Here is a 13,216-nt window from a genome sequence, read left to right on the forward strand (position 1 = left end):
CGTCCTTTTTCTTGAAGTTCCGGTTTTGAGGCTATAGGTAACTCATAATGACTAAAACCCTACGATAGGAATGGCAGATTCTAAATTTTTTAATCTCAACTACTGATGACTTTGACACGACTCGCAATTCGCAATGCATCTCGCAGTGCATTTCGTGCGCACCAGTAAGCGCGAGCGATCTTATCAAAACCTACTTTAAAATTTTAACACCGCTCTAGATCTGTCAAATTAAAATGCTTGCTGGTGGGCCCAAAGAACAGAAGATGCAAAGAGGATATAGGCATCATGCACGTGGGTGTGATGAAATTAATGAGAAATAGTAATAACTTTTTTATACCCTCGGTTTATTTAGATATACCTTTTTGTTCATTGACACGATCCATTTGCATTATTCGATTATTTTAGAATTGTACCTGTACCTATCTCTAGATCTATAGTCTCGGTGTATCAGTCTTTCTACTTCTCGGCCATACTCGTACTCATCGTGCAAAGGCTCCACAGGGTCCCGCACCGTTTGCCTTAATGATAACTGAAACAGACCAACCAAAACAATGTCGATGAAATTTGTAGTTTCCCGTTTTGTACGTTCACAGCCACTTCGACAGTGAAACACGCTACAGAACCCATGAATATATACATTTTTAATTAGTTTTTCTTCTGTCTAGAAAATACATAAAATTTTGGAAGGTAATAGTTAAAAGTACTACTCGTATAAATTTCTACGTGTATAGGTAATTATTCGTTAAAAAAATAGAAAAACGTACAAGTACCTATTATTTATTATTTTTTTTGCCCATGTACAGAAAGTCATTTGTTTCATTTTGATGAGTCTAATAGGGTATTTCACAAATTTGTATTAATGGTATCAGTCGATCAAGTTTGTTTTTAGGATCAAATGTCTGTATGGGACCTTCAAACTTCAACATTTATTAAGCAAATAGGCCACAAGGGCACTTGTACACGTCAACATTGAATTTACATACAAGCAATCCCATTGTCTTAAGAGCCCGTTAACGATTTTGGAGCAAAAATGTAAAATTGATAGATGTAGTCGTTGAAATTATACACTTTTTCTTACGTAATATCTAAATATCAAGAATTGGTTTCTATTAGCACGTCTTCTCATCTTCCCTTTTAATAATGAGGTCGCGAGCGTGCGTACCGGTAATATATAAAGAGAAGGGGCAGCTTTTAAAAATTCATCAAAAAATTATGGTGGTTTTAAGTATCAAAATTACGTTGAAATTAAGTCGATTCTCAGAGATATTGTCACTTGTTTTGAAGTCATTTCTGGAGAAAATTGATTTCGTCTAACTTTCATTTACACTCATAATAATAAAAATGTAGTCTGTAAAAGGTCGAGTACAGGATATGTGTAACACAACATTACTATTTTTAGCCGTCCAAACTACGAAATTTACAAATAAGAGCGACAAAATCAGTGCTTTACGCGCGTTTACCTAAACGTCCATCAAAAAAAAAAACATTACTAATTTAGTATCCGTTTTCAAAAAATTGATCTGTTAAACGGCAAGATGAGAAGACGTGCTAATAGAAACCAGTACTTATTATTTCTATAACGTATAAAAAGGAGTACAATTTCAGTGACTAAATCTATAAATTTTACATTTTTGCGACTAAAATCGATAACGGGCTCTTAAAAGTCTTAAAGCAATACAAAAGTCACAAATGATAGTCGAAGTCTGGCACCCGCACTTTACTGACGAAACGCTTCAACAAAACAACACAACAACAAACAATTCAATTCAATTCAATTCAATTATTTATTCATAAAATTTTACATTTTATACGTCCGTCTGTTTACGATTACACATTACATTACATATTAAATATACATTAAACAACTATTACTATTACAACCTAAATACTTATTTACAAAAAGAATTCGTCAATGGTGTACAATGCATCTTTGACTAATTTTGTTTTCATTTGTCGTACAAATGAAGCATAACTCGGGGCCTGCTTTATTGCCGGAGGGATCTTATTATAAATCTTTGGACCAATGAAGTTAAGGCATTTTTTAGTTTTAGCCAGTCGTGTGTGTGGCAAGCTCAGGTCATGTCGCCGTCGCGTGATGGAGCCGTGCGCATCAGCGTTGGTATGGAAGTGGTTAATATTACTTCTAACATACTTAGCCATTTCCAAGATGTAAAGACTAGGTACGGTTAGTATGTTGTATTTTATGAACAAATCCTTTGCAGGATGATCCCAACTAACACCAGCGATGATGCGCAATGCTCTTTTTTGGAGTTTGAATACTCGCTCACGTTCCGCAGCCCAGCCCCAAAGGTCAATACCGTAAGTTAATATGGAGTTAAAGTAGCCGTAGTAGGCTTTCTTTACGTTAGCCAAATCCATACATGGGCATAATCTGCTTAGGGCGAAGCAAGCTGAAGATAACCGTAGGCACAGCGCGTCTATATGAGGTGACCATTTTAAGCCGGCATCGATGGTTAGTCCCAAATATTTAACCTGGTCGACTTGAGGTACAGGTTGGCCATTGCACATGACGTTTAATTTATTTAGTGATTGATCACTTGGGCACCGTAGGCTAAAGTGTATTATGTTGGTTTTTTCAACATTGAGCACCATGCCATTAGCTGAAAACCAAGCCGATATTTGATCCATGACCATTTGCAGTTTTACTTTTAGTAGGAAGTAAGTCTCAGCCGCAACAATGACACAACCGTCGTCAGCAAATAGGACGAATTCCGCCTGGTCAGTTGCAGAGGTGAAGTCGTTCATTAGCAAAATAAAAAGGTTGTTTCCCATACACGAGCCCTGGGGGACTGCGCAGGGACCGAGTTCTAGGATATCAGATTTTGCACCGTTTACGGACGTGAGCTGTTTGCGTGCATCAAGAAATGATTTAATTACTCGGTGATAGTTACCCGTGACGCCGTAGTGATCGAGCTTGGCTAATAGAAGCGGATGACTTACCAGTTCGAAAGCGCGTGACAGATCGCAGAAGATCGCAGCGACCTGCCTTCGCCCGTCCAGGTGACCCATTACTCTGCCTATTACGTCACGCGCCGCGTCAATTGTTGACCGGCCCGGTTGATACGCATATTGCTGTTTATTCAACATATCATTTCTATTGAAAAAAGACATAAGTTCGTCGCTTAATAACCGCTCGAAAACTTTTGAAAATATCGGAATTAACGAAATAGGTCTATAATTTTTTAACGCGTGTTTCTCGCCCTTTCCTTTATACACAGGTTGAACCTTAACCTTTTTTAAGTTAGTGGGGTAAACTCCGTTTGTTACGCAGTCATTAAATAATCTAGTAAAAATATCTATAATGTAAGGCGGTAATAGGTAATCTATAATGTAAACAAATTACCATTACATCGTGACGTCATTGTAACGTCGCTATTGCTTAGAAGCCGTAGAAAACAAGGAAATTGCGATTCTGTCGGTGAAATATTGCGTTTATGTTATTATGTATATTGTTGCTAGACAATATATTTTTTAATAAAATGTAAGGAATCCAATGGTATCCTTATTTTTTCCTATTTGGAAGTTTAAATTTTTTTTTGAAACTGAAATCTTGTATTTATTTATTATTCCCATATTTATTAAGTTTCCAATTTATTGTGATAAATTTCTCATTTAACTAGATTTAGTTATAAAATTCACCATGTGGAAACAACCCTATTCTTTAGGGGAATTTAGTAGTCGGCGATAAATACGTTCGTTTTTAGGGTTCCGTACCCAAAGGGTAAAAACGGGAAACTCCGCTGTCCGTCTGTCCGTCCGTCTGTCCGTCTTACCGTCTGTCCGTCTGTCCGTCTGTCTGTCTGTCACCAGGCTGTATCTCATGAACCGTGATAGCTAAGATACTAAAAACAGAATAATCTAAATATTAAGTCATGTGTGTGGGTAGGTTGCAAAGCAACTGTTTACATCGAGCTCGCAATTATAAGCGTTTTTAAAAATAATAAACAGTATTTTAGTGCTACAAAAGTGAATAATAAGATATATACAAATAATTTACACCTGGAAAACATCGATTAACAGTGCCGTATAAGATGGAAGTGACTTAATTAATACATAAATTGTGCAATACAAACAATGAACATAAACCTCAATTACAAACTATTTAGTGCAAACCAGAGTGCAAGTGTTCATTTCATACTTTGAAACTATTAAATTGTGAACAGTATTTATATTTTCAAAAGGGATTTAGTTAAAAAGTGATTTTTATTTATTAAATTCAGCATTCTACCGCAATAATATATCGATTACAGCGCCATCTGCCGATTCTCGCTTGTAATAGTACGGATGGTAGACGAACAAGGGATACAGATCTTCTAATACTGACCACACATGGTCGTAGTATAGACTAAGACCAATAGAGGGCGCTAATATCAATCATATCGATCTACTCAGGCGCAAAACATAGAGGGCGCTAAAATCAATAAATAAAATGGACGAAATAAAACAGATGCTTAGGAGTATTCAAGGAGAGATGAGTTTACACAAAAAGGAACTACAAGAGGTCAAAGACAGCATTAACGAAAATTTAAACAATAAATTTGACCAACTCCAAAAACGTAACGATGAAATGGAGTACAAGCTGAAAATTCAGGAAAATCGCTTAGACAATATCGAAAAATACATAAGGCGGAACAATCTTGTGTTTTTCGGCGTCGCAGAAAAGGAGCGCTATTATGAAGACCTGGAATTAAATATATTACATATAATAAATACAATTTTAAATGTTTCCTGCGAAAAATTTGAACTTTCAGCGGTTCGCAGAATAGGGAAAAAAGGGGAAAAAATAAGACCAATTATAGTAACCATGACTACTTTGGGGAAAAAAATTCAAATGTTGCGAAATAAAAAAAACGTAGAAAGTCATGGAATGTACATTAAGGAAGACTTTCCGCAAAATATATTGGAAAAACGCAAGGAGCTCGTCCAATAACTTATCAAAGAAAAAGAAAACGGGAAAAAAGCTATCCTCAAATACGATAAAATTATATACTTAAAAGATGACAAAAATACAGAAAAGAATCAAAACGGGAAAATAAATCTTAGCGAGTCGCCAGAGATAGGTGCCAGAAACTCGTCGAGCAAGCGAGCCAATAAAAAGAACAGAACGGAAGCAACGCTTAAAGGGTTTGTGATACAAACACCAAGAGAAGGACGAAATAACTTACAACCACAGCAAAGCACCGCTTTGGCACAAGCTGGAGAAATTGAAACGGAAGGAAATTATAGCGAACCCCCCTCAGCATGAGACATCGCGGCCTCCCCACTAACACTATCAAGCAAACAAGAATTATCAACACATACCAACAAAGAGTCCTCAGGTATCCTGGTCAGTCTGGGGACTAACAAAGACCACTACCCCCCAACGAAGAAAACTGATGGTAAAGAAAAAATACACATATGGACGTTCAACGTCCGTACCCTCATGAGTAACGACAGACTACAAGAACTAGAGCTCAGCTTAGAAAACCATAAATGGCACGTCATTGGATTGAGTGAGGTAAGAAGAGAAGGAGAAAATCTAATTGAACTTAAATCCGGAAACCTGTTTTACTACTATGGAACACAAAAAGGAAGACATGGAGTTGGATTCCTAATAAACAAAGAAATTAAATCTTATGTGACCAAAATATCTTACACCTCAGCAAGAGTTATAAGTCTAGATATGAAAATAAAACGTAATACTTATACTTTTATACAAGTCTACGCTCCTACTAGTGACGCACCTGACTTGGAGGTAGAATCTTTCATACTAGATATAGAATCAACCTACTGGAGAAGCAAGTCTAATAACAAATTTATTATGGGAGACTTTAACAGTCATATTGGCAAAAGAATACCCGGAGAGGAAGACACGGTAGGTCCATACAACTACGGTAACAGAAACTACAGAGGAGATGGATTGATAAATCTGGCACGGACACTTAACCTAAAAATTGGCAATACTTATTACAAAAACCGAATAAACCGAAGATGGACATGGGAACACCCGAACCAGTTAAATAAAGCTCAGATAGACTTCATTCTTATACAAAACATAACTAACATCTTTAACATATCAGTAATAAGAAAACTTCATTTTACGTCTGATCATCGACCCGTAGAAATGATAATAGGAAATGTACAAAGAAGAATTAATATAGCAAGCAAATTGACGAAAATTACAAAGAACTCTGCGACCCAAGTGAACGAGGTCACTAACAGACTACTAAAAGGCTTACAATTCAAAGGTCAGGACACAGTTCAAAATAAATATAATATTTTAGAAAAAACTATACAAGAAGCTATAAAAGAAATACGTACTGAAACGAAACAGGAACGGAGACATAAATACTCGAACGAGACAAATAGATTTATAGAACTAAAGTTGCAATTACGACAAAAACAAAATAAATCAAGAGCTGAAAAAAACAGATTGAAGGCTATAAATAAACGAATCAGAAAACTAATCAAAAGAGACCTAGAACATCAAAAGATGGAAGAAATAGAAAAAGTGCTTACCAATGTTTGTGGAATAAGGAGGGCGGAGAGAATTATGTCTATTGGAAAAGAAATGATACCGAATTTAACAAATACGACGGGCAAAATAGAGAGCAGACAGGACATAGTTACTACAGCAACCAAGTTTTTTAAACACCTTTATTCTACAAAAAACTTTGATCCCACCATATACAACAGAAAAGACTGTGAAACACCGAAACCGTTCCTTATTGATGAAATTTCCTCAGCTATCGCGAAATTGAAATCTGAAAAGGCAATGGGACCAGACGGAATAAACAACGAGATATTAAAATATTCGAGTTACGAACTACACAAGGCTATTACTTTAGTTTTCAATAAAATATTAGAAGAAGAAATTACACCTGAACAATGGAACATCTCTAAAATTACCATACTGCATAAAAAGGGAAATAAAGATAATTTGGACAACTACAGGCCCATCAGTATATCATCTTGTATGTACAAACTGTTTATGACAATATTAAGACGAAGAATAGAAAGAACCTTAGAAGAACAACAGCCGGAGGAACAAGCTGGATTTAGATCTTCATTTAGCACAATCGATCACCTCCACAGCTTGAACCAAATTATAGAAAAATGTATAGAATACAATCACAAAATTTACATAGCATTTATTGACTTTTCTAAGGCCTTTGATTCGCTTGAGCACACTTTTCTCTTCAAGACCCTAGAAGCTCAAAATGTAGACCAAAAATATATAAATATATTAAAATACATATACCAAACCAGCAAAGCCTTAATCAAAACTGACATACAAGGAGAATCCTTCGCACTACAAAAAGGTGTAAAACAAGGCGATCCAATCTCACCAATACTATTTAATGCTAGTCTTGAGGCAATATTTAGAAACCTACCTTGGGATACAAAAGGCTTAAAAATAAACGGGAAATTCCTAAGCAACCTGAGATTTGCCGACGACGTTATTATTTTTGCTAAAGACCCAGCGTCACTAGAAATGATGCTAACAGAATTTAATTATGTGTGCAAAGAAGCAGGACTAGTGATGAACCAAAACAAATGCAAAGTTATGACTAATGGACAAGAGACGCCAATTAAACTCGGACAAAAAGAGATGCAGTACGTCGAAAATTTTACTTATCTTGGACAACTGGTTTCATTCGACAACAAACAAGACAAAGAGATAGAAAACAGAATAAGTAAAGCCTGGAAAAAGTACTGGGCATTAAAATTTATTATGAAAAGCGACCTATCCATAAAAATAAAGCGAGCAACCTTCAATACGGCTATTCTTCCTACACTGACATATGGGTCTCAAACATGGAGCCTGACGAAAGAACAAACGGAAAAGCTTAGAGTATGCCAGAGGGCGATGGAGAGGTCGATGCTAAAAATAACCAGGCAAGATAGAATAAGAAACACAGCTATAAGGGAAAAAACAGGCATAGAAGATGTCATCCACGCAGCCAAAAAAACTAAATGGTCATGGGCAGGTCATGTATGTAGAATGCCAAGTAATAGATGGGCAAAAATAACAACAGAGTGGGTGCCCAGATATAGAAAAAGGAAAAATCATAGACCTAAACTTAGATGGAGAGACGATCTGAAGTTATGACAGACACTGGTGGAGATCAGCTCAAGACAGAAAAAAATGCGCAAAGCGCCATGCAATTAATTAATGTATATAATTCATATCTAATTCATTATTTTCATCATAATTAAAATGGAAAAATATTATAAATAATTAAAATTTAAAAGTTATTACTATAGATAAGTAGTAAATATTTATATAGTAGTAAATGTAAATTTACTACTTATAAAAAAAAAATTTTTTTTATAAATACATAAGTAGATACTATTTGCATGTTATGTTACCTGTACCTGCTATGCAGTTAAATGTAAAAAAAAAAAAAAAAGTATTGTTATGTTAAATTGCATGAAATAAAAGGCTATTATTATTATTATTATTATAATCTAAATATTTAAATGGGGCTCCCATACAACAAACGTGATTTTTTTGCTGTTTTTCCGTAATGGTACGGAACCCTTCGTGCGCGAGTCCGACTCGCACTTGGCCGGTTTTTTAACCCGTGGAGCGCCCCAGTATTACAGTAGTATGGAACTCCTATTCTAACTACTATCACACGTGTGATAGTAGGGCGCTCTAAGGGTTAAATGAAGTTTTTGGGAGAATCTTGACTTCTCATCTGGTGGTGCCAGGTACTTTAACAGTTACTGAAGACGCGTGCATATAATAGGGTTGTTGACACATGTTGAATTTTGTACCTAAATCTAGTTAAATAGATAGAAAATGAGCAATTTTTCACAATAAATTGAACTTACAAAAATATGGGAATAATAAAGAAATACCTCAGTTTCGAAATTAACGTTTCTTTAAACATACAAAAAGAAAAAAAATATGGTATATTCGATTTCTTACTTTTGTATAGCAACAATATAATATACATAAATGCAACATTTCACCGACAAAATCGCAATTTCCTTGTTTTCCATACATGAAACGGCTCCTAAGCAATAGCGAGGTTACATCTTGACGTCACGATGTATTGCCATTACTTTGACCATCATTTGTGACTTGTATTTCTTTAAGGCAATGGGTCCCATACAGACATTTGATCCTCAAAACATACCTGATCGACTGATACCATTAATAAAAAAAAATCAACTACTCTATTAAGTCAAGTACGAGTATACTTACATGAGAGGGGCTATGGGTGATTCGAGTGAACGGTGGCTGCTGCTTGACCTGCAGCGTGGACGGCTTGGTAGGCGTGGGCGGGAGCTGCCGACCGCGGCCGCGCCGCGCTCCGTCCCTCTCCCACGACCGGTCCCGCCAAGCTCGCCAGTCGCGGTCCCTCTCCCGCTCTCGTTCACCTATTGGAGCCCAAACTGTTCTTTGAATAATTTGGACGTTCTACTTAAGGCCCATTTTCATAGTTCGATAGGGCCCCCATCGTGCATGCGGAAACCGCGTTCTTTTCTGTTTGCGCTTTATAATGCCCCATGCGGTCCCATCGACTAAAGCAAATGCGCTTTATATACTCGCAACGCAACCAACATAAAAATACATCAACGTTTTGCCGAAATAAACAAGAAAAATTAGGGTCGTAATGAAAATATACAGTCTGGACAATAAACAGATGTGCAAACAATTTTCCTAGAAATATCACGTATCAAGTCATCTAAACACACGGCTCTGTCACTCGTCTTCATGTGCGTCTGCGTGCGAAACCAAAATATTGACACTGAAAATCTAATTTGGTTTAGACACAATGCTAATCTTAGCAAAGGGTCTTAGATGTTTAGTTTAATTCAATATCGACTGTATATATTTCAATATATATTTTTAATTCAGACCCTTTGCTTTACAAATTTTTGGCAAGATATGCGCGACAGGTATTTAAAATAATTCAGTTTCATAATATAGACAAACGTAAGTGACTCAATGCAGAAATCGTCTGGGACAGTAAAGGAATATGTGTAGGTAAAACTTTGTGTTAAAGCTTGACTTGGCTTGCGTGACTTTTGAAGAATAAAGTCGTAAGATGCAAGAAAAGAAACTGAAATATCGGTGTACCGCTTGTGCGTCAAAATCAGTTTTGTGTGTTTTAGCTGTTACCACAAAGACCTATGTAGTTAATTGTTAGCAGAGGAACGGAAATTTGAAGGTGTGTTATCATGTTCGAGTTTGGATTGATTGACAGTGTGTATGTATGAGTGTGGGTGTGGTGTGTGTGGCGAGTGGATCTCACCGTAGGTGTGGTGTGGCGGGCTGGGCGACCGCGAGGGCTGGCTCAGGCTGGTCGTTGGGTGCGGCGCTCTCCACTCCTTCCCTGCTGTCAGGAATACCTTCATGTACCTTCCACCACGGTTTACCCTATGCCCGTCGGACTACCGACCTCATTTCCTTGCTCACAAAGGTGACTCTAAAAGTTTTGGGGTGTCTGTTCAAGGTGGTACCAAATGTACGGGTAGTGATGGACACGGATTCGGATCTGGGATATTTCTGGGGCTTTATGGCACAACCGTCACTAAATCGCATAATGCTCAAATCAGTTCCACTTTCGTTTGCAACACTATTGTAATCACTAAGCGACCAAGTGAAGAAGAGTTCTTTAAGCGTTTGCATGCTGCATGGTTCAGGTAGACTGGCCAAGTGCATGCGCTTTAGGCACCAGAAGTTTTAGTGTAGTTATAAAAAGCAAGTAAATTTGTGCAAACAAGGGTGGGTAAGAGTTAGTTCTGTAAGTCGGCGCCATATCATGCAGCAGGCAAAACAATAAGAAATAAGTTTTTACAAGCGTTTTATTAATAGTTGTATAACGTCAGCCGCCTTTGCATCTGCTGGCGGCGGTGCCGACCCTATGACACAAATGTTAGAGTACTTGCTAACTCTCACATTTACTTGATAGATATCTTGATAGTAATTTGGAACACGAAAGATGATTTCTTGAGATAAACTTGATTTATTATAACTTAAATCTAGAAATGTTAAGTATTTCCTGATTAAAAAAAAACATACGATAGGAATCGCTAACAACCAAGTTATGAGCATGTATGGATGAGCTGTTATTTAATAATAACTAATTTGAACTACTTGTTGGTATGTAGATTACATAACTAGCTTTGTGATGATATTAAGTATGGCTAAAATTTACAGACTATGTATCTATTCAACATATTTATTTTAGCATGACCGGATCGGCCATAAAATGTCTTATAACTACGGCTACATAATATGTCTACATCTACTAGCTAGACTTCCCATCTTCTCACAAAACTTTCAGAGTACCTTCATGAGAAGAAAAATGTTTGCAAAACTGTTTAAATTGATTAATTGAAGCTAAGAAAAGGTTAAATATGTCATCGTTAATATTGATTAAATGAATATAATATACACTACGGGAACAAAATAATATAACAATTGAGGCAACCAGCTCAATAAAAAGCTAAAAGACTAGAAAATTTCTGGATAAAATCACAATTTCCAATTTGCTAGCATGAAGCCACTGTCCACGTTTTAGAAAGGGAGAGCTGCATGCGCTGTAGGAGCACAGCTTCTGCACTTTCGCAAAAACGGCGATCGGTAAATTTGCTGATATCTATGTTGATCTACTAAGTAGGTGTGTGGCAAGACGTCTGTATGATTACCAGCAAATCCACATAAACTGGCAGCTAACTCGGGTATCTCAAACGTGTAGCATTGTTAGCTTGTAGGGAAAAGTGCGTACCATGTGGATGGTAGTGGTGTGGCGGGCGATGTGAGCGGCCGTGCCGCTGGTGTTCGTGCTTCACTATCTCCACAACGTTGCTGACCGTGTCCGAGAACCCGATGTCGTGGTGGTAGCCCCCGTAGTGGCCACGCCGCCTCGGACTGGGCGTCCGTCTGAAAACACGCTTCATTAGCTTTGGCTTACAACCCGTTTCTCCTCATGCGACATCCCATGCAGTTACATGTCACGTACAATTACAAGAAACAGCAAATTCCTTCAGAATAAAAAACGGGTTAGTTCAGAAACTTGTTAGTGGACGTTATTACGTGCAACGCTAACATACCGTTTTTCACAACGATTACTTTGAGATCAATTTCTTCTTCGATGACACTACAAAATAAAATGAAAACAGAAATAACTCAAAATAAACGGTAAAACAATAATGTGAATTATTTGTGTGGTATCTCACCTCAAACTGGAAGACCTGCCGTGGTGACCGTTTTGGTAGGTGTGCGGCGCCGTTAGTCGCGCCTCGTCCAGAGACTCTATAGACGCGTGATGTGAAGCTACGTCTTGCAACTCCAACACCTATAAAATCACTGTAGGTCATACACAAAAGTCAATAAAAAATAATTATTCTAGGGTATACAACTTCACCTTTTCGTGTCATATCTAAGCATATAACTGTCCCATATTTACAAAATTTTTACATTTAAGGAAATCATGCATTGAGTAGATCAGTGAAAAATATTTGCGTCATGCTACAAGTCGTGCAGTAAGGTGCTGTTCGTTAATAATATAATTTACTTACCAAGTAAAAAGTTTTAACTAATACATATCATCATGCGTTGCATGCTTTTATATAGATCCAATACTCATGCGATATACATAGAATATTATGTTGTGGTGTAATGTTATATATTACGATTGTAATGTTTGTATATATGTATCGGTAGTGAAAAATCTATGTCTAATTATATCAACATGTGTTATCAACGTCTAGTCCATAGAAAAATTACTCGCTTCATATAGTTACAAACGAGACATTCACTATTATACCTAATATACCTAATATTGAGATATTATCACGAATAATTCAATACACTATATTTTTACTGATTAGTTAAACAATCCTATATTACTGAAAATTTACCTAATTATAAAAACCATCTGTAAACTTTGAAACGTTTACCATTATCCTTTTAGTAAGTACAACATATATTATACAACCCATTAAACATATAGTGGGCCTAAGCCCCTAAGTTATCCTTTACCACAAATTCAAATACCTAAAAAAAACAACAAATATTTTATTAATTATCTAATGATCAACAACAAACACTGGACAGCGGGACCAACCTACGGCTTAGATGTCCTTTACATTAACAAAACACTGTTCTAACTTTAAAATAAAATGACAACATATACTATCTATAACAGATGGTGATGCATCGACATGTTTATTTAGCATAAATAATTCTGAT

The 13,216-nt window shown here is 36.6% G+C and overlaps 1 protein-coding gene across 1 annotated transcript in view; it reads right to left on the reverse strand.

The window, feature by feature from the left end:
• LOC134755148 (voltage-dependent calcium channel type A subunit alpha-1) overlaps positions 1-13,216 on the reverse strand; it is an 84,485-nt gene that overhangs the window by 6,615 nt on the left and 64,654 nt on the right. The window contains 5 exon segments of the mRNA XM_063691634.1: positions 420-529; positions 9,218-9,408; positions 10,272-10,352; positions 11,751-11,905; positions 12,202-12,320. Coding sequence (XP_063547704.1) covers positions 420-529; positions 9,218-9,408; positions 10,272-10,352; positions 11,751-11,905; positions 12,202-12,320 — 656 coding nt within the window.

The sequence above is a fragment of the Cydia strobilella genome, chromosome Z (genome assembly GCF_947568885.1).
Source record: "Cydia strobilella chromosome Z, ilCydStro3.1, whole genome shotgun sequence".
Lineage (NCBI taxonomy): Eukaryota > Metazoa > Arthropoda > Insecta > Lepidoptera > Tortricidae > Cydia > Cydia strobilella.